Source organism: Macaca fascicularis, chromosome 14 (assembly GCF_037993035.2).
Source record: "Macaca fascicularis isolate 582-1 chromosome 14, T2T-MFA8v1.1".
Lineage (NCBI taxonomy): Eukaryota > Metazoa > Chordata > Mammalia > Primates > Cercopithecidae > Macaca > Macaca fascicularis.
Window position 1 is genome coordinate 69,238,413 of NC_088388.1, and position 23,827 is coordinate 69,262,239.

The following is a 23,827-nucleotide window of genomic DNA, read 5'->3' on the forward strand; positions in this document are numbered from 1 at the left end:
GGCCTTCCATTTTTTTCTTGTCTGTCCTATTCATTTTTTTTAATCAGTGTTTTGTAACAGATGTTGAATTTTACGAAATGCTTTTCCTGTGTCTGTTGAGATAATCACAGGGTTTTTTTCCCCTTATTCTCTTGACTTGATGAATCATATTAATTGGTCTGCTTATGTTGAACCATTTTTACATCCTTAGGATAAATACCACTTGATCATGGTGTATTATCTTTTGATGTGCTATTGGATTCCATTTGATAGTATTTTGTTGAGGACTTTTATATCTACATTCTTCAAGGATATTGCTTTGTTTTCTTTTTGTTGCTGTCGTGTGATTGTTTGGTTTTGGAATCATAATAATGCTGGCTTCATTGAATGATTACAAAGAACTCCTTCTTATTTTTTGGAATAATTTGAGAAGAAATGATGTTCTTTAGAAGTTTGGAATAATTTTGCAGAAAAGCCATTGGTCCTGGCTTTTCTTTGTTGGATCTTTTTATTACTGATTCAGTCTTGTTACTAGTTACTGGTCACTTCAGGTTTTCTTTATCCTCCTGGTTCAGTCTTAATTGGTTATATTTGTACAGTAATTTATTCGTTTTCTTAAGATTTTCCCATTTGTTGGTATACAGTTATTTATAATAGTCTCTAAAGATTATTTTTATTTCTGTGTTATTAGTTGCAGTATTTCCTATTTTTGATTCTGAGTTTATTTGTTAGGGTCTTCTTTCTTTCTTTCTTTCTTAGTCTAATGGATTGCCTATTTTGTTAATTTTTTCAAATAAACAATTTTTGTTTCATTTAATTTTGTATTTGTTATGTCTCTTTTGTTTAGTTCTGCTATAATATTTATTATTTATTTTCATCTACTAATTTTTCATTTTGTTTGGTCTTACTTTTCTAGATCTTGAGGTGCATGATTAGGCTGCTTATTTGAAATCTTTCTATTTTTTGATGTGGATGTATATTGCTATAAACTTCCCTCTTAGAACTGCTTTTGCTATAACCCATAGGTTTTGGTTTATTGGTCCATTTTCTATTCTATATATGTTCTATTATATATTCTATTTTTATATATATTCATATTCTATTTTTATTTATTCTCAGAAAATTTTTAATTTCATTCTTAATTTCTTTGTGTAACCAATGGTCTTTCAGGTGCATGTTGTCTAATTTTCATGTATTTGTACAGTTTCCAAATTTTCTTTTTATTAATTTCTAGTTTTATTCCATTATGATATAAGTAAATGCTTGGTATCTACTTGTCTATATAACTTAATATGGTTTTAATTTTTAAAATAATATTGAGACTTGTGTTGTCACCTAATGTATGGTCTATGCTGTGATATGCTCCATGTGCTGAAGAAAATATGTATTTTACTTCTACTGGATGAAATATTCCGTACATTTGGTTTAAGTTCATTGTTGCTTTGTTGATTTCTGTCTAGATGATCTCTCCATTCCTGACAGTAGGTTACTGAAATCCCCAACTATTATTACATTGCTGTCTATATCTCTATTTAGCTTTAGTAATATTTCCTTTATATATCTGGATGCTCTGGTGTTGAATATATATATTTGTTATATTTCCTTACTCAATTGGTCTTCTTATTATAATATAAATACTTTCTTTGTCTCATATGCTTTTTGACTAAAATCTATTTTGTCAGGTACTGCCACATATTACTGGTTTTGTTTGTGAGGAATATCTTTTTCCATCTCTTCACTTTCAGTTTATCTGTGTACTTAAGTAAAGTAAGTTTCTTGTAACCAGCATAGCGGGGTTTTACTTTTTATCCATTTTATATTTTTTTGGCAGGGGTGGAATTTAGATCACTCTCATTCAAGGTTGTTATTGATAGGTGAGGGCTTACTTCAGTAATTTTGTTGTTTCTGATTGTTTTTATAACCTTTGTTTCTTTCTTCATTTCTTACTGTTTAACTTGGCAGTTCGCTGGTTTTCAGGCCTAATAATGTTTGCTTATTTTCTCATTCTCATTTGTATGTTTGCTCTACCATTGATTTTTATACTTTCGTATGTTTTCATGTTGGTAGATATCATCATTTTACTTCCAGATTCAGTACTCCTCTGAGTATTTCTTACAGGACTTGCCCAGGGATAAATTTTCTAAGATTTTGCTTGGAAAAATAATGTCTTCCTGAGACATTTCTGAAGGATAGATTTGCCGAGCGATTAGCTTGCTTTTTTTACTTCCGTCACTTCAAGTATGCCATTCCATTCTCTCCTTGCCTGTAAAGTTTCTCCTGAAGAAATCTGCTAAGAATCTAGGAGATTCCCTTATATTTGACTTGACGTTTTTGTCCCTCTCTCTCTTTTGAATTATCACTTTAACTATTATTTTATTTCTGAACATTTTGAGTGATTAAATATTTATTATACCATGGGCAGTTTTCCAGTGAGAATCACTGTATATATTTCTATATACATATGTAAAAATATTACCTAAGAAATCAATTACTTTTGCCAGAAATATGATTTTTAATAATAATAATGGTTACTACAAATCTTTCTCTAAAAGTTGTGCCAATTCACACTCCTACCATTTATTTTTAAGAGTTTCTTTTTAACTCAAACTTCACTAACTCTTGCTATAATCAATCTTGATATATATATGTGTATATATACATATGCATATATATATATATATATATATATATATAATTTCTTTTTCTTTTTTTCTTCTTTATTTTTTTTAGACGGAGTCTTGCTCTGTCCCCCAGGCTGGAGTCTAAGCTCCGCCTCCCGGGTTCACGTCATTCTCCTACCTCAGCCTCCTGAGTTGCTGGGACTATAGGCGCCCGCCACCACCCTCCTCTAATTTTTTTGTATTTTTTTTAGTAGAGATGGGGTTTCACCGTGTTAGCCAGGATGGTCTCTAACTCCTGACCTCGTGAACCGCCCGCCTCGGCCACCCAAAGTACTGGGATTACAGGTGTAAGCCACCGCGCCCGGCCAATCTTGGTATTTTATTTGTTAAATACAACATATAATTTGTGTCATATTCATTTTAATTTTTAATTTCCTGATTGCAAGTGAGAATAAGACCTATTTTAAGTATTTGGACATTTGCATTAATATCATTGTTGATTTTTTCTTTACCTAAATTCTCTACCTATTTCCCATTGGGGAAATGTATCTACGTTATGTAAAGGAAAGGTTAAGTAGAAAGAGTGAGGGTGAAAGTGAATGAGGTATATGAGAATGCTGACAGAAACACAAATGTAGATAAAAGCACACAAAGGGTTTTTTAGAGAAAAAGGGGGAAATACGTTAAAGTGCATTCGCCCAAGGAGTATATACATAAATCTAATTTTAATTAGAACAGGGTAACATGGAGAAAGTCTGGTTATGTTAATTTTCTTTTTTCAGGTAAGGGTTCTTTTGCTTTGTGTAAGTGCATTGGAGAAGGGTTAACTAATAAGAGAAAGTCTTTAATTTGGGCAAGCTTCTTTATGGAATTTAAAAATGGTGAGGGGGAGAGCTTTCAAGAAGTAGTCATATTCAAATTAATGGTGATTGTATTTTCCAGTATTATATACAGAATCATTCCCATTCTCTGTATTTTCACAAGTATAGACTATCACTTAATTATGGCAATTCATCCTTTTAATGGCATATGGGGGTTCCAGAATCAGTGTCTGAACTAGAAACTAGGTTTATCACTTACCAGTTATATAACCTTATACAAGTTACTTAAACTCTCCTTATCTAAAAAGGTGAATAAAATTTATATGAGTTAATACATAAAATGTTCTCAGGAAAATACTTGAGTCATAATCAGTGACTGACTAACTTAGAAATGCTACTTATTCTATTATTACATAAATTTTTAATAATCTTATTTTTCTACACTCCTGTTTTCTCCAGTATATGTCTTAATTCAGAAATAATATTCCTTAGACTTTCCAAAGCTCCCTTGACACATGTAGCTGTTTTTATGTTTAAAAGGGAATATCTATCCCTATAGACACTGAAAGTCAAATAGCCAAATTAAGCAATAACTTTGGGTATGAAATTTCAAACATAGATTAAGAAGCTAAATTAAGTTTCATAATTTCAATTCAACACTGAAGTCCAGTCTGCTATACATATTCCAAACCAGACTGCATTGTACTCTGACTTAAGGGTTATTTTTCCTGATCCTAGAGACCCTATAATCTACAGATATCTATAATAGTAAAGAGAGTGTCTGATGAACATTATCAATTGTGCTTCTAAAAAGAAAAAAACAAAACAAACACATAAAACAAAAGAACTGGCTATTAGAGGATGAAGATGGTTTTCAAAATGGTGTTCTAGCAGTGCCCTTTTTGTGGTAGAGTAACTCTGTAATAATATATGACTCTGTCCAATAATTAAATAATTTCTATCTAAATGTTTTATAGACATTATAATTTCTCCATGGCCTACAGTTCCCTGTACTTTAACTTTCTTAACCCACCAGATTTCAAAGTGTATTAACTTTTTTGTTTTTGAGGAAAAATTTATGAAGAGAAAGTAAAAACATTTGACCCTTGTTATGTCACCATACAATAAAACCGATGCACATCCATCAACCTTTATTTTTATTGGCATTCCTGGATTGGAAGCTGCGCACATCTGGATCTCCATCCCCTTTTGTGTGGTTTACCTGTTGGCCCTACTGGTAAACTGCTCTCTTCTCTTTATCATCAAGACAGAGCCCAGCTTCCATGAGCCAATGTACCTCTTCCTCTGCATGCTGGCTGTAGCTGATCTTGTTGTGTGTTCTACAGCTGTGCCCAAACTTCTCAGTCTCTTCTGATTCCATGATGGAGAGATTCGCTTTGAAGCCTGCCTCACTCAAGTGTTCCTGATTCACTCTTGCTCCACCATGGAATCTGGCTTCTTCCTGGCCATGGCTTTTGACAAATATGTGGCCATTTGTAATCCATTAAGACATTCAGTTATTCTGACACATGCTGTAATTGGGAGAATGAGCCTAAGCTGTTGTACTCAGGGGCATAGCACCTCTCAGTCCTCACCCTTTCCTACTACGCTGGCTTCCCTACTGCAGAACCCATATCATTTCTCACACCTACTGTGAGTTCATGGCCCTCATCAGGATTGACTGTGCTGAGACAAAATTCCGCAGAGCCTACATCCTCATTGTTGCCTTCCTTACTGGGGGAGTGGACTTTATATTGATCATTTGTCCTTATGTCCTCATACTCCACACTGTCTTCCAGCTCCCATCCAAAGATGCCAGGCTCAAATCTTTGGGCACCTGTGGCTCCCATGTCTGCGTCATCTTGGTATCCTATACTCCAGCCTTCTTCTCTTTTCTCACCCACAGGTTTGGGCACCATGTGGCTTCCCATTTTCACATAATTGTGGCCAACACCTATCTTCTTGTCCCACCCATGGTGAACCCCATTATCTATGGGGTAAGAACCAAAAGGATTCGAGACAGGTTCCTTAAAGTTTTCAGTTTTTCAAAGCCTCTAAGTAAATAATTTTTGTTGGTGAGAAATATCTGAACAAAACATTGTATTATCTTAGAATGTAACGTCTTTCTATTAAGGCCCTCTTTTAATAATGAGAAAACTAAGATTTTTCTGTGGAAAGTAACTTATTCAAACATAATTGTAAGTTTAAACAGATACAAGTATAGATTTTCTATGCACTTCAGAAATATTTACCAAGTAGTGGGATTACTTCATATTTGAATCTTGTCAGACTGTTTAAAATTAATAATTTGAATAATATGACTGTCAAACTATGTATTTCCAAGTTTCAACTGGCATAACTATCTGAATCTTGCCATTATAGAAGATATCAATCTGAACATATTTGGAAACCGGATTAATAAAAGAAGAGGAGGGTTTGGGTCATGGGGCAGAGGAAAGGAAAAAAAAAAAGAAGAGGAGGCTATGGGAAATTCTGACTTTGAACTGTGTCTTTTTTGGGACTATTTTGACAACACTTTGGAGTTTATTCTAAAATGCAGCAATTATTTTTCAGTGTATTCCTACATCGTTTCCCCTTCCCCCTTTTTAAGGAAATCTTACTTTATTATTAACTCTTTCTGATATATGATGACTAAATATGATGATTAAACTTGCTTAACAAAATGTGTGATGAATTTTATTCATTTTTCATGTGTCAATAAAAATGTCTTAATGTTTTCAACTGATAAAAGCCTAGTGTCCCTCCCTGAAATCTTAAACATTTAAAACACTGAGATCATATGTTTTATATATAATAAAAAATATTCAGTTTGAGCTTATTAGCAACATTTGGCCACTTAAATTATATGACTCTACATATTTTATATTCTCATGATATTTTCTTCATCTAAAAAGATTATTCTGTATTCACTATTCTGGGTACAGATATGTCAAAAATTTTCAAAAGGAAGAAGCATTTGGTTTTTTTTTGTTTTTTGTTTTTTGTTTTTTGAGACAGAGCCTCGATCTGTCATCCAGGCTGGAGTGCAGTGGCGAGATCTCGGCTCACTGCAAGCTCTGCCTCCTGGGTTCACGCCATTCTCCTACCTCAGCCTCCCGAATAGCTGGGACTACAGGCGCCGGCCATCACGGCCGGCTAATTTTTGGTATTTTTAGTAGAGACGGGGTTTCACCTTGTTAGCCAGGGTGGTCTCGATCTCCTGACCTCATGATTCGCCCGCCTCGGCCTCGCAAAGTACCGGGATTTCGGGACCGGCCAAACTATTTAATATAATGCCTATTATCCTTCCTTGTGATGTCCAGAATGGTATTGTTCATTTCAATCCTGACAGGCTGTTTAGCTAAGATATATAAAGGTTATGACAATCATTATCTTGAGACAGATGTATTCTAAGTAGAACTGTTTATCAAAGTGTTATTTTCTCAAAATAAACAAAACAAAGCAAAAAATTCATGGAGAATCATTAGAGGCAGTAAGAAGAAGAAGGAGGAGGAGGAGAGATGTTTAAAATCAACATGATGTATAATCATAGATTTTTGGTTGACCATGTATGTCTTATCATAAGATTTACTTTTTTTGTTTGTTTGCCACAGTTCATCCTTCTTGACTGAAGTTCTTTCTTTCTCAAGTACACAATTCAGCGCTTTCTTGAGAGTCTTTTGGTGCTAAGTTCTCTGTTATATGTTCATCTAAAGATTTCATTATTTTACCCTCATTCCTGAAGGATATTTTTCTAGCTACATAATTCTACTTTCCAGTTATTACATTCTTTTAGTCTTTTGAAGTCATTTTCCATAAGCTTCTAAAATCTATTTTTGCTTTTAATCAGTGTGTGGTGGGCCAAATTACCATGAATTTGTAGGTAATTATGCGTTCTCTGTGATCATTATTAAATCTTGATGCTTTTTTTGGTATATATAGTTTCACGTGGGTAAATCTTACAGGCATTAGAGTAAGTGGTACAACACCGACAGAACTCTACATACTGTGTGGGAGTTTGTTCATGTGAAACTAGAGAAAGAAAAACCGAAATGGGGGTAGTGTTCTGTCACTTGTGTTGTTAACGCTCTCTAGGTAACCTGTATATGCAGCTAAAATTGAGCAAATTAAGGCACAGAGAAGTTATTAATAGTTGACCACTAGAAAAATATTTTAGTCAAGTTCTTCACCCCTCAAGCTAAAAATTATGTAGAGAATAAATATTATTAAACAGGTCCACAGCTCTTTACTGTACATTCTGTATGCATAATCAGTTAACCCTCACAATATTTTTGGGGTTAATTATCATAAAAATCCAGATAACAGGCCGGGAGCGGTGGCTCACACCTGTAATCCCAGCACTTTGGGAGGCTAAGGCGGACAGATCACGAGGTCAGATCGAGACCACAGTGAAATCCCGTCTCTACTAAAAATACAAAACATTAGCCAGGCGCGGTGGCGCGAGCCTGTAGTCCCAGCAACTCGGAAGGCTGAGGCAGGAGAATGGCCTGAACCCAGGAGGCAGAGCTTGCAGTGAGCCGAGATCGCGCCACTGCCTCCAGCCTGGGCAACAGAGTGAGACTCCATCTCAAAAAAAAGAAAAGAAAAGAAAAGAAAAGAAATCCAGCTAATAAATAGCTCAGCACACTCATATTTGTTGGGTTACTGAATAGAGAACCTGGGATTTGAAGTCTATCTCTAAAGAAATAACTTTTCTGTAATCTCGCAACTATTTTATATACAACTGAATGTCATTGAATGGGGCTTTCAGGAACACAGCTTCTCACAGACTCAAGTGTCAAATTTGTGACTACCGCTCATACCATTCTCCATGACCACCTTCACTTTAGTTAGATTCATTTAGTCAGTGTTTAATTACTAACCAGAAGTCGCTGGAAATACAATTATACTTAGGGCAACGTTTGTAATCACTTGCAGTGTCTCAGTGGTGGACACATAAAATGTAACCTCTCAATTTCTGAAGAGATTGAGATAAAATAAAATAATGAAGGATGAATTCCAGATATAATATTTCTTAGTGATTAAAATTATTGTAAAGGACTTTGTTTGGCTTGAGAGCCAGTGAACACTGTAACTAACCCCCAGAGTTAGGCATATATTTCTCATGAGAATGGGAAGACTTACCACGCGGCAGAGTGTGAGGAAACACATATAACTTCTTTAGAAAGCCTTACTACCAAAAGAGTGTGTGTGTTTGAGGGGAGGGGTGCTTAATTAAATTTACTCAGTTTGTGCTTGCCAAATTTGCAAGTCTACTACCTTTCTCATTATTCTTATCATTCTCCCTAGCACATAGTGAATCAGCATATATAGAAAGGATGGGATTTATAACTTGAACATGAAGAGTGGGGAGAGGCCGGGCGCCGTGGCTCTAGCCTGTAATCCCAGCACTTTGGGAGGCCGAGACGGGCGGATCACGAGGTCAGGAGATCGAGACCATCCTGGCTAACACGGTGAAACCCTGTCTCTAATAAAAAATACAAAAAAAAAAAAAAAACTAGCCGGGCGAGGTGGCGGGTGCCTGTAGTCCCAGCTACTCGGGAGGCTGAGGCAGGAGAATGGCGTGAACCTGGGAGGCGGAGCTTGCAGTGAGCTGAGATCCGGCCACTGCACTCCAGCCTGGGCGACAGAGCGAGACTCCGTCTCAAAAAAAAAAAAAAAAAAAAAAAAAAAAAAAAAGAGTGGGGAGAAACATTTTGCTCCAGTAGTTTGATAAAGTTGATTCAGATACATAAATATTTCAGTATAACATATAACATTTATACAGTGCTGACATTCCTCTAGTCCATTCTGAATTTTTAGATCCCTTAACCTCAGTAATTCCTCCTGCAAACTGACAAGATTTCTAATATTGATATACTTATTTTACAAATAAGAAAACAGAGACTCACCAAAATTAGTTGATTTTTCCAGTCACAGAGATGGTAAAGTTGGAGCCAGGATTTGAACCTAAGGGGTGTGACACTAGATTTACACTCTTACCCACTATACTGTATAGAAATAGTAATAGTTCCTGAATACAAGACATCAGGAATATCAGGTAAGTAAAAACAAAGTTTGCTGTGGTTTAGGCCAAGTCAGAGGTGTGTGTGTGTGTGTATGTGTGTGTAGAGGTATACAGGTAGTGCCGTTCAGGTTTGGGTTGGCCAATTCTGGATGCAACTACCTCTCTTTCTAAAGGTGATCCTAGTATTTCCTTTTTGCGATCAACTGATTATTATTAATCAACTTTCAACTTTCTGGAGTGATAGTTCTCAAATTTAGAATGCTTGAAGTCTCTGAAAAATAGAGATTGCTTGAGTCTACTCTAAGGCAATCAGATTCAAAAGTTCTGTGGTGATTTCCATAACATCTGCTTTTCAACAATCATCGTAATATTTATGATTCAGTGGTTCACAGCCCATCCTTGGAAAAATAGTTATAGGGAGTTACCAATGGATATAGATGCCCTTCCACTTAAATGCTACAGCATGCTTTAAAATTTCTACAAGGGCTTCTTGTTTTTATCTAGCATGTATACATTGGAAGACCATTGCTCTCAAAACCTTATGGCCAAAAAGAAGTGTACAATAAAAAAAGAAAAAAACTCGCAATTTTCTTGGACTGATCAAATAGTTAAAATCACAGAGCAACCAACTAATTCTAACCTAAAGAAAGATAGGCAACTTCAAGAAAGGATGGAACATGACCCCTAGCTTATTAGGGGCAGATGTCAGATTCTACACAAGCCAGTAAAAAGGGTTTACTAAAAGTTTAAAGCAAATTCCTCAAAGTGAAGTATAGACTTCTGTGATAATATGAAACGAGGGAATTCATTCCCACTCATGTTGTCCTCCCTAGGCTTCTACCAAGTAATGGTGAGAAAGACTGGAGGCAGGACTGCCTGAAAAAGGCTTCCTCATGGAACAGACCTGGTAAAGGGGAATAGCAACCACAGAAGGATGGGAATCATACTTCACCCAGTTCCTTCTTTCTCCTCTTCCCTGAGGAGCGAATGCCTTCAGCCACCAGGGGAACAGAACATGTGAAGACCATTGCTGCTTATAGGAGCAGAAATAAATTCTATAACCACAGCATGAATCAGGATCAGCTGGAATCTCCTGCAGCTTAGGGAGGGGCAGAATCACTCACCTAGAACTTTTCACCTCCAAGACCCAGGAACATGGTGCCAGCCTAAGATTAAGGCTGAACCAATACAACAGAATAAATGGATAGGTAAACGATGAGTTCAATCTCACAGTTGGGGTGCAGGAAAAGTCTATAATTACATAATTATAATGTGTAATTATAATGCCTATAAATACACAGTGCAACTGATTGTTTTTTTCATAGATTTTCTAGTCCAGGGTATAATGTTAATTAATACGTATCTCCCCTAAGAATGTTTGACATTATATTTTCCATCGTAATAACAATAAGTAGTTTTTTTTTTCTAAAGTGCACCCTACAGTATATGTGTCATGGGACGGCCTAAGAAGGGCACTCTGACACCAATCTTGATTGAAAGTTTCAAATGAGTATTTGAAGATTAAAAACTCTGAGAGGTCCTGCAATAAATATATTGCTAGAATGTTAGAATTTTCCAAATTTCATAAGCACATTTTCCCTTAAATCTTTTATCCATAATGTCAATAATGTCACATGTACCTGGATAGCACTGAATTATATCACATGGAACTAAACTTTCATTAAAAAAAAATAATAATAAATAACAACAACAAAAAACACTTAGTAGTGATAGACCTAGAACATACTTGAACTTTTGACATTCCATAAAAGTGAAACTTCTCTAAGGGATGGCAAAAAAAGGACACAAACAATATTGTTTGGAAAAGAACAGTTTGTTTTCAAAGAACTATCAGTAAGTTAGATTTTATAAAAACTTGCCCACCAAGTAAAAAAATACAGCATGTCTTCCTTTTTTTTCCCCCAAATAAAAAAGACCGCAAATTTACTAAGATTTCAAAATTTCTGCTATTCTCTTTATGGTAGAAGACCTCCATGGCTATCATGTTAACAGTATCAATTTTATACCTTCCAACATTATTATGGCAAAGTCAAAAATAACATTATTTTTAATAGTCCAGGTATATGGAAAATCCCCCAATGTTTCTTGTATAGAACCAGCAGTAATCGAGAAGACTAGATATTTTTGTTTAAACTCAGCATATAAATGGCTTTATAGTGTTTTGTTTGTTTGCTTGTTTCTGGTATTTCGTTCAAGTTTGCTTTAAACTGACAATGATCATGCTATGCTCAATCATAAAGAATGCGGGACAAAGTGGTCATATTCTTTCATATTAGGAATCTGAATCATTTGCAAACAATGGAATATCAGAAAACATTTTTATTTATCCATTTGACATGAGCTTAACTTTCCATTTGTGGGGAGCACCTGCCAAACGATTTCCATTTTCAGTCCTTCCCTAAGATGGTCTTAAATACTTTCCAAATATTCTGTTTTTATTTTGAACATAGAAAATTAGTGCCACTTTCATTGTAAATATGATTATTTATGATATTGATAAATAATCTGATATTTATAAATGAGCTATGTTTTATTTATTGGAAAACATTTTCAGCACTTGTCCTCTAATCTGTTTTGTTCTGACACCATAAATTACAGGGTTGAGAGCAGGTGGAATGACTACATAGAAATTAGCCAGAAGGATGTGGATAAAGCGAGGTATATTCTCACCAAACCTATGGGTCATGAATGAGAAAAATGCAGGGGTATAGAAAGTCAACATGACATACACATGAGAACCACAGGTGCTGAGTGCCTTGAGTCGTGCATCATGTGAAGAAAGTCAAAATACAGCATGAAGGATCTGTACATAGGAAATGACAATTGCTATGATGTCAAAGACCAGGATAGAGATGGTACATAAGCCATAGATGACGTTGACCCTGATGCTGGCACAAGACAAGCGGGCAATGCCCATGTGCTCACAGTAAGTGTGAGGAATAATTTGGTGTCCACAAAATGGAAGCCTTAGGATGAGTAGAGCAAAAGGTAAGGCAAAGGCTAACGGTCTCAGAAGGATGGCCAGTGCCATAACTGACACCACCTTGTTTGTCAGCACCAACGTGTAGCAAAGAGGGTCACAGATGGCCACATAGTGATCATAGGCCATGGCCACAAGCACAGCTGATTCCATGCCAGTGCACAGGTGGATGAAGAACATCTGGGTAAGGCATCCTTCAAAGGAGATTTCTCTCGGGGTAAACCAGAAGATGCCAAGCATTTTAGGGATGGTGGATGTAGACAGACCCAGATCAATAGACAACAGAATGGCCAAGAAGTAGAACGTGGGCTGATGGAGATTACTCTCAGTCTGAATCATAAAAAGCATGGTGATATTCCCAAGGACAGCTGTCAGGAACACAACAAAGAAAGGAAATCCAATCCAGAGATGCATACTTTCCAGCCCAGGAATTCCCAGAAGAAGGAAAGAGTAGGGATGAAATAGAGTGGTATTCATTGAGGCTGTTCTTCTGGGAACTTTTTATACTAAAATATATCATAGACTGAATGTCTGTCATTCATTGAGTTTGTCTTATCCTCGCTTAGTGCACAGAGAAAACAAATAAATCAGTGAAACTAATATCTATGATATTTCTGCATCATAGAGGCTTCAAAGTATGTACAATTTAATGGTAATATGTGGCCCAAAGATTTCAGTGTACTTCATTAGATCCATTCAAGTAAATTCAATATTTTAGTTCAACAAACAGTAATTATCTACCACATATGTACCAGATTATATGCTGAGACTGATCGCAAAAGATGAACTAAAGAACGTTTATTTTCTGATGCAACATAGTGGTTTAAATTTAGTGTTAGTAATTGTAACAGTTACGCAAATCAGCAATGTAAACTTATAAAATATTGGTGAGATAAAATTGTTCCCTTACTACTTTAGAAGCACAAAAGATTCTCCTGAAAATATTTTAACCTTATTTCATGGAAAAACTGTTTAATTCACAAATATACATGTTATGGATAAATAAGTAGATACATGATTTAAATATGACCAGACCCATTATAGTTCACATTTATGAGCCGAGCATAGGTAATCTACTCTTCGAAGAAACTACAAATGTATCGAACTGGAACAGTCTAAGATAATTTTGGATGTGTGCAGGTGTTTTATTGTTTAAGTCTGCAAGTCTTTCTCATTCCACAGTCAGCTTCCAATCTCTCCTTTCTTGCGGGTGCAAATATTATAGGAACCCTGCCTTGAGGTTTTATTATTGAAACCTCATACTCTGGATAACCCTCTCAGGATAATCTTCTTACTCTGGATCTACTTAAGGTGGAATGAACATATCCCTCTTCATTTCAGATCTGGTGATTGTAAAGGTAAACTGAGGCTGGAGCCAAACCGGGAACGAAGACACAAGGCAAATGGCAGTGAGAATAGCTTTTATTAGGGCTTGCGGGCGAGGTTCCTCGGTCCAAAGGCGTGGGCCGAGGAAGTTGCACTGAGGGAGGAAGGTAGGGGCTTTTTATAGCCAGAGAGGTAGGGAAGCTGGTTGTGCAAACAGGGCCTGGGGGGTCTTGAAACTAGTAGGGCAGGAGTTGAGTAAGGGTCATGAGGAAGGGGTCTTTGGAAACTGTCAACCAAAACTGCTGTTTACAAACTTGTGGAATGCAGGTGAGCTGCAGGTCATGGGGGAGTGTGGTTGCCCAGCCGGAACTCTGACGCATGTAAGTCTGCGGGTGTGGACAAGAGTAAAGGGAGTCTTTAACAAAAGGCCTGCTACCCGGGGTAACGCCGCCATGCTGGATCTAGATTCCTGCCTAACAGTGATTAACCTTGCTATTTCTAATTGTCTTTCTGCTGACAACTGTCAAGAAAGAAACAGATTTACAAACATGCACACATACAAACATTAATGTTCAAGTTTATGAAACATCACAAAGTTGTCAGGCAAAGTGAGTTAATTTGTACACACCACTTCTTGATAGTGAGTCTAGTATTTGTTTTGCTATATTAAGTATTGCTATGATGTATCTCATCTTTATAAAACTGTGATCAAGCACACTGTGATCAAGAACTCTTTCTCTTTCACACACTAGTATGTGTGTGCATGTGCGTGTGCATGTGCATGTGTGTGTCTTGGAAGGGTGCACTGCAGCTTGGGTCTTGGACAAATTTCTTAAAAAATCTTAGAAGGTAGAAATTGATCCAGGTATAGGAAGAAGAAAAGGAAATTGAGTTAAGATAATTATTCCAAAACAAGCAAATTGGGAAACAGAAGAGGAATAACTCAGAAAAAAATAACTATTTAGAAAACTATCCTAATTTCATCAGGGGTGACTATATGCAAGATGTGATGTTGTAATTGAGGAGATTGGTGAAAGAGATGTGACAAAATCCTATGTTCAGATTTCTTCTTTGTGAGTTTGGTTTAGCTAACTTAACAGGGCCCAGTATGTGAAAATGGAATAATGTTTAGAAACCAACACTAGGAATTGAGTTCATGTTTTGTTTCTCATTGCCATGTAATATTGAATAAATTATTTTTCTTCTCTGAGATTCCTTACCTATCAAATGAGAGTAAACTTCCTGCATCGCAAGAGCTTTACAAGCGATTTCTGACTCGAGATGGCTCATCAAAAAATTGTATTACAGTTATTGCTTATCCTATTGATAATGACAACATAAAAAGCTGTAGTGAATTTGTTTATACAGCTTGTCAGGTTATCCTTTACATAATTTAGCAGACATTCAATCCTGATACTCACTTTATCTGCATATAAATATTTTGGTAGCATTTTTAATCCAGTGCAAATTATTATTCTTATCATTTGACATTTACACAAAAATTGCACCACACATTTGGAAATTGCACCACTGAAAAATGATTGGGACTACCTTTTGTCAGAGAAAGACAGCATATAATTTGGTTGTGTTATACTGGAGAGGGATAATTTCTGAATGGTTTAAGGTAACTTCATTTATGGTTTTTTTCTCCATGTCAAACCTGGGCCTGTGCCGGGGCCATTTATCTAATCTTTAGATTAAGTCAGAAGGACTAAAGGAGAGAGAACAGTGAGAAATACACAGAAAACATGAAGAGAAGGAACTTTGATAGATCACTACATGGCTGTGAAGAGCTCAAGTGCATAGAATGGCAAAAGTATCAAAAGATGTAAGAGTTTCACACAGAGATTGTGTAAGATGTATAAGAAAGAATTGAAGGTAGTAGTTGCTCAAGTGTATATGAAATTATGCCAACACATTCTTACAGTAAGCTCCCTTATCCACTTCCCTCAATAAGAAGGTTTTCTTTTCTTTCCCCTATTTTATCACCTTCTGCTCTTTTCATTGTTCTCAGCCGCAGATCAGAATCCATACTTCCAAAATGTTACTTACCAGCAGAGACACCTGCAGAAGTAAGCAAATCTCCCTTCACATTATTCTGAATTCCATTTGCTTAGGCGGGTGGTGTTTTGTACGGTGGTCACAACATCCAGAGTGAGATCTTTGCAACACCCTATATTGGAACACCCTAGAGATAATGGGACCTGCAGAGCTCTGAGCTTAGTATTAACCCTTTCCTGTGAAATTGAATGTTACTGGACGTAGACAACCCATGTCCTGATTCTGAGACCAGATTCTGAAATATAAGATTATCTTATTTCCAAGGGTAAAATTAATATTTTTAAAATATATATTATTATTACAATCCCACCAACAGTGTAAAAGTGTTCCTATTTCTCCACATCCTCTCCAGCACCTGTTGTTTCCTGACTTTTTAATGATCGCCATTCTAACTGGTGTGAGATGGTATCTCATTGTGGTTTTGATTTGCATTTCTCTGATGGCCAGTGATGATGAGCATTTTTTCATGTGTCTGTTGGCTGTATGAATGTCTTCTTTTGAGAAATGTCTGTTCATATCCTTTGCCCACTTTTTGATGGGGTTGTTTGTTTTTTTCTTGTAAATTTGTTTGAGTTCTTTGTAGGTTCTGGATATTAGCCCTTTGTCAGATGAGTAGATTGCAAAAATTTTCTCCCATTCTGTAGGTTGCCTGTCCACTCTGATGGTAGTTTCTTTTGCTGTGCAGAAGCGCTTTAGCTTAATGAGATCCCATTTGTCAATTTTGGCTTTTGCTGCCGTTGCTTTTGGTGTTTTAGACATGAAGTCTTTGCCCATGCCTATGTCCTGAATGGTACTACCTAGGTTTTCCTCTAGGATTTTTATGGTATTAGGTCTAACATTTAAGTCTCTAATCCATTGGTGGGATTGTAAACTAGTTCAACCATTATGGAAAACAGTATGGCGATTCCTCAAGGATCTAGAACTAGATGTACCATATGACCCAGCCATCCCATTACTGGGTATATACCCAAAGGATTATAAATTATGCTGCTATAAAGACACATGCACACGTATGTTTATTGCAGCACTATTCACAATAGCAAAGACTTGGAATCAACCCAAATGTCCATCAGTGACAGATTGGATTAAGAAAATGTGGTACATATACACCATGGAATACTATGCAGCCATAAAAAACGATGAGTTTCTGTCCTTTGTAGGGACATGGATGCAGCTGGAAACCATCATTCTTAGCAAACTATCACAAGAACAGAAAACCAAACACCGCATGTTCTCACTCATAGGTGGGAACTGAACAATGAGATCACTTGGACTCAGGAAGGGGAACATCACACACCGGGGCCTATCATGGGGAGGGGGGAGGGGGGATGGATTGCATTGGGAGTTATACCTGATGTAAACGATGAGTTGATGGGTGCAGCACACCAACATGGCACAAGTATACATATGTAACAAACCTGCACGTTATGCACATGTACCCTACAACTTAAAGTATAATAATAATAAATAAATTTTTAAAAATATATATATATATTATTATTATTTTAAATCTTATAAACTCCTTAAATATTTTTAACAGTATTCCCGGTATCAGTTCTGCATTCTTTGTCCTGAACACCTCAAGGAGGGTGAGACTAGTCCATACACCATAATAAGTAAGCTAATGACCAAATTAAATCTATATATATCTTGTTACTATTGTGCAACTACCTCTTGACTCCATACTTAGTATAATAGTGACATTACAAAGTAAATAATCATATCATAATGACTCAATATTTAGCATAACTACACTGTCTTAAAGTGAAGAGATGCATTCAATTTTGTAGACACTGAGAACTATCATGTCATTCCTCTGCAGGTTTCCCATGAGTAATGGAAAGCAGAGATGAAAATCCAGAGGTCAGAGACTAGCTATTTTGTTACTACTGATTGGTTATCTAAAATCACGTACAGTTTGCTTTATCCAATTAATCTCAATTTTGAAATCTGTAAAATGAGGAAATTTGTTAATCAGCTTTTGTCTCCTTTGTTCCTAACATCATATGAGTTTTTAATCCCATGTCACTGATGTGGAGACAGCAATAGAGAGGGAACGAGCTTGTGCAATGCTGCAGAGCTGAGTTTTCCAGGCTTCCATTTTAGAAGGTTTGTACATGAGTGATAGGGACTGATCTTGGTCACTGAAAAGGATGTCAGCTTCATAGTCCATTCACTGATGATTCAACAAATACACATTAATTATCGACTATTATCAGGCATTGTTTTAGGTGCTGTTCATATACTAACAAACAGAACTGATAAAGTACCCTTTTCTACAGTAAGAGAAACAAGACAAGTGACCGAAGAAATAAAATAAGTCTTTCAACTTTATGTTGAAACGTAAAGTATAAAGTGGGAGTGGCTATGGTTATAGTAAGTGTTGGTAATTCTAAAGGAACATTGTCAGGGGAACTGACACTAAGAATATGACATTGAAGTAAAGGTTTCAGGGAGGTAAGAGAGCAAGCCATGTAGAATCTGGGAGAGGGTCAGGTGGAGTGTTCCTGGCAGAGAGAACAGCAAATGCAAAGAAACTGAGGCTAAGGCACGAATGGTGTGGTCAAGAAAAAGCACAAGTGTTATAGCATCAAAATCTCTGAGATATAACCATATTGGAAATCCTTAGAAGTCCATAAACACATATTTCATTGTCATCATTCAATAGGTACACATGAAAGGAGATCCTCATATAGTGGCTAGCACTCAGGGCAGCCCATGGATAGTAGTTCAGTCAAGGAGCCGTATTTAAGTCAATTACTTGTTGTCTTGTTTGGTTACCTTTATTTTCTTAGTATAGCAAAAAAAGAAATGGTAACAACAACAACAAAAAACACATTGCCAGACTATTAATAGTTATATTTTTAAGCATTGGTTGATAATGCATAGGTATATTTGCATGACTTCTCATCCCTTCTTCTATTAAGCTATAGTAAGTACTACTGGGTATTTAAGGATCACAAATGTATAAAGAAAACAGAAAATGAGTGTTTTATTTTGTTTAAGTAGTTAGTCAAATCGGGTGAAGAGGAAACAACAACATACGCAAATAAAAAAAATGGGTGGATAGTTCCTTTTATGGCAGTTCATTATTTGAATACATTTAAAAATCTGTATCACACAGTAAGGTTTACTTGCAAGTAGTTGCAAATATTGCTTTAGTTCTCTCCTAAATTGAGCGTCATTGTGGAGATTCTAATTCTGATAATTATTATCACCATGTGGGTGCAAATATTGCTTTAGTTCTCTCCTAAATTGAGCGTCATTGTGGAGATTCTAATTCTGATAATTATTATCACCATGTGGGTGACATCCTTTACTACCCTGTAAATCTGAAGGGTTACGTGTTTGTTTAATTTTGGAAATTGTTAGTCATTTTTTCAAATATTTTCCCTCTTTATCAATAATTTTTCTGCAATTCATGATATATGCTTTTGAAAACATTTTTCCTCCAATTATGCACACTTTTTTCATTTTCTGATATTTATTCACTAGTAATAATTTCATATTTGCTTTTGTGATTGCTTATGTAACAGGATGTATGTGTATGTACTTGAACATAACATTGTGTAATTTTATGAAAAGAATTTTATGAAAATTGATGAGAGAAAATCTACTAATTATCTTTTTTTCCCAAATTTTTTTTAGAAATTCAATTATACAAGGGTCATATTAATTTCCTATTGCTACCATAATGAACTATCACAAATTTAGTGGCCTTAAACAACACAAATTTACTATCCTATAGTTCTGTAGGTTGCAAATTCAACACATGTCACTATGCTAAAAGCAATATCTTAGCAGGTTGCATTCTTTCCTGGGGGCTTTAGGGGAGAATCCACCTTCTTAACTTTTCCATCTTTTGGTGGCTGCCAGCATGTTTTGGTTCATGGCCTCCTTCTATCTTCAAGGCCTGCAATAGCCTGTGCAGTCTGTCTCACGTAACATCCCTCTGACAATGACTCTTCTGCTGCCTCCTACTTCCACTTTGTAAGGATGTTTGTAATTACATTGAACATGCCTATATCATCTAGAATAACTTCCCTATCTTAAGAACAGATGATTATCAGCCATAAGTCTATCTGCAACCTAAATTCCCCTTTATCTTTGGGGTTCATTATTTTACCTGACGCATAGGTTGCTTTATTTTTTTTTTAATTTGTTTACTTATGCTGTACCTCACATATAGTGTCTACAGTGCTTTTTTCCTTCTCCTCTTTTTTACATGTATATACAATTGACTTACTCATTTACATTAGAAATTCATTATCAACAATCCTTCTCTTGATACAACATGTATTTATCCTGAGAAGACTTTTATTAATATTTACGTTGGCATTTGTTGGTTTCTTCTAAGTTTTCTGGGACCTTTCCAAAATATAACAATTTAAAAATAATTTTCATCCTGGGGTTTTACTGGGCCATATATAAGTATAAGGTAAGAAATATAACTAGGAATCTTGATGGCCTGCACTGAAAGCTTTGCTATTTAAGATCTACACAACTTTGGGCTTTAATTAGGTTTTCAATTTTACAGTTCCTTCACGGAATAGAAGTAAAGACTCTTGATTTCTTAATTCGAGTTTTAATATTGTTTTCACATGCAGAGTTTCCATTTGAATCTTTAAAAGGGTTCTAGTTTTTTAACGAACACTTCAAATTTTATTTAATTTTCTTAAGTATATTTAATTGCAGTTATTATAAAACCTATTTGAAAACAGTATTATTTGATCTTCTATGTTTATTCCTGTTTAAGAAAAGACTGGTGTTATGACACATTTGTTTGATTCTTTCTCTGCTTGGTTATGCTAATGCAAGATACTTTGTGTAAAATAGGTTAGAAATATTAATAATTTAAGTCCAAGGATAATGTATATAACACTATTCTAACTTAGAAATTTAGCTTTAGATTTACTTCTGGCAGGTGGCCATGGTCACTAACAATCTCAGATCTTAATTAAAACAGCATTTGAGATCGTTTGAACCTATGTCAGTCTCTCTGTGAATGCATCTATTTCTGGCTCACTCTGAACACTTAGGGAAGTTCCCTATGAGATCACCAAATGTCTGGGTAGTTTCTTGAATCTGCCTACTTCCAGTAACCATTTTAGTACCATATTCTTTTTATTCAATTCCACAATTTTAATATTCACATAGTGCCTTTATGCTGTTGAAAATTTACATAGTTGGAGCCTACCCACTCCCCATTGTGTATCTAAGCTCATCCGGCCAGCAGAGGTAGAATCAGATTTTCCTTGATTCTCTCCCACTTGAACCTCCCTTAGGAATTCTCAGTTTCTATGGAAATTCCCTGTACCTCTACCTGAGCAACTCACATTCCTTAGACCCACAGCTCTCTACTCCGTATATACCATGAGTAGCTACAGTTCCCCCAGGCTTCCAGAACTCCAGGACAAATTAGAGACTTCCTTAAGCATTGGTATATAAACTGGTAACCTTCTAGACTCCTTAGGCAGAACGAAGCCCAACTTGAGCATCCTAACCAGGAGTAAGAGTACAAAGCAATAAGCTAATGAAGGGATGGGTAAACAGAAGTAGCCTACACATTTTATAAGTCCGATGGAGGGAGGAGGGCAGAGCTAGGAGGGAAAACAACTGCCATTTGTGAAAAGAAACAAGGAAAGAAAAGGTTGGCTAAAGGAAAGAGAGATTGGCTTTAGGAAGTTAGAAATAGGGGATATAAGTGAGGAGAAAATGGAGAAAATTTTGTAGGAGAAAATAAAGTGTTAGTGATACAGTAATATAAAGGAAAATGTGGTGGGCTGTTTTAGATAACTGAATGAAAATGTTTTAATAGAATGGTAAAAAAAGAGGTTTGAACTGTTATACCAATAAAAAGAGTGAAAAAAAAAATGCCTGTAGTTTGGTATACAAGAGTGGCAATGCTGTTTTGATATCAGAAAGAGTAAAGCTGTCTGGGAAGCAAGCTGAGGATTTTGAGCAAAAGAGCACAATGATGAGAAGGAAGATGACTGGAGCAAAACCAGATGTATACTTCTACTTCTCTTTACACACATAAGGAAAAATGATCCCATTATGTAACAGTCTCACAAGTGATAACATAGCAATGTTTTCCCTTTTAATATGAGATCTGTAGAAAGAAATTATCTTGTTAGCAGAGGAGTGACTTGACTTGCCAATGTTTCATTGTTGTTGCTTTGTTTTTCAAGAATTTACTACCTGCTATAAAAACACAGTTTTAGGAAGAATCGCACAAGAGTGGAAAGAATGAGATAAAAGGCTAACAAAGTATCACAGAAAGAAACAGTAATGACAGTGCTAAAGATCAGAAGTAAATAAATTAAAGCATGTTGGACATAGAAACAAGGGGACTTGGCCGGGCGCGGTGGCTCAAGCCTGTAATCCCAGCGCTTTGGGAGGCCGAGACGGGCGGATCACGAGGTCAGGAGATCGAGACCATCCTGGCTAACACGGTGAAACCCCGTCTCTACTAAAAAATACAAAAAACTAGCCGGGCGAGGTGGCGGGCGCCTGTAGTCCCAGCTACTCGGGAGGCTGAGGCAGGAGAATGGCGTGAACCCGGGAGGCGGAGCTTGCAGTGAGCCGAGATCGCGCCACTGCACTCCAGCCTGGGTGACAGAGCCAGACTCCGTCTCAAAAAAAAAAAAAAAAAAAAAAAAAAAAAGAAACAAGGGGACTTATTAATGAACTTGACAGAGGTAAAAGGTTTTTAATAATGGAGAACAATACCTAGTTTTCAGATTTGAATAACCATGCAGTAAGATTTACTTTTACTGAGAAGGAAATGTTAAAGGAATTATTAAGGAAAATTCTTTTTTTTTTAAATTTATTTATTATTATTATACTTTAAGTTGTAGGGTACATGTGCATAACGTGCAGGTTTGTTACATATGTATACTTGTGCCATGTTGGTGTGCTGCACCCATCAACTCATCGTTTACATCAGGTATTCTTTATTGATTGTGTGATGTTTACTGTGCCTCTTAGATGTTCTAATATCCAGTATGCTGTCGAATATACTATTTGGGAGATCATTTGAGGAGTCAGGTGTGCTGATGTACAGTGGAGTTACCAATGCATAGACAGATTTGAATGCTGCATTGCTGAATTTAAAAATCTTAGAGAAAGAACATAGTTATATAAGAGAGAGAAAACCACATCTAAAATACAAGGTACCCATGGCAACATTTAGAGATCTGACTATGAAGGAATATTCAAGAAAATTTTTAAAAAGATTAGCAATATGAAAGGAAGTAAGAGTATATTAGTTATATACATACAGTGTGCTATGTTATACATATAGTATGTGATACATAAACATATTCAGTATATATAGATGCAATATATATGTATAAGAGTATGTTATATATATACACATATAGTATATTTGAACCTTTTATTTTAAGTTCAGGGTACATGTGCAGGTTTGTCATTCATTTCTCACTGTAAGAAGTTCCACTTGTGTCTAACTAAATTGTCGAAAATATATAACAAATATATATTTCAAAGTATATGTACTTCAAACGATAGGTACATACATACATATATACATATATATGTATATAAACACACACACAAACACCTATACATATTTATGTATGTGTGTATGGGTATGTTCGTGTATATCTAGCTTGCTATTTGAACATGTATATATATATAAACTAGTACATATGCATATGTACACACACACTTTTAAACAAACTATATAAAGATATAACTTTGTAATATATACTTTGTTTCAAAGAATGGAATGATCCAGGGTCACATGCTGCTGGAAGTTGTAGTAGGATGAGACAGGGATATTTGTTTGGGTTTGGTATCCAGGGATCAATAATGAACTTAACTAAAACTGTTTTAGTTTCAGCCAGGTATTGGGTAGGATGCTAAAATAAAGAGATTTTGGGTGAAGTGAGGACAGATTATATACCCTGTTTGGTCTCACAGCCCCTTTTCACATATTTTTAAATTATTTCAATTGATTCATCTT

At 35.9% G+C, this 23,827-nt stretch overlaps 1 protein-coding gene and 1 pseudogene across 1 annotated transcript; one reads left to right on the forward strand and one right to left on the reverse strand.

Moving 5' to 3' along the window:
* The first annotated feature begins 4,499 nt into the window (after nt 1-4,499).
* On the forward strand, nt 4,500-5,487 carry LOC141408557 (olfactory receptor 52D1-like; annotated as a pseudogene).
* A 6,513-nt stretch (nt 5,488-12,000) lies between these two features.
* LOC102117272 (olfactory receptor 52E1) lies at nt 12,001-16,785 on the reverse strand. Its single transcript, XM_065529735.1, is given in 2 exon segments — nt 12,001-12,940; nt 16,778-16,785. Coding segments are annotated over 2 exon segments (948 nt in total).
* Nucleotides 16,786-23,827: the final 7,042 nt, after the last annotated feature.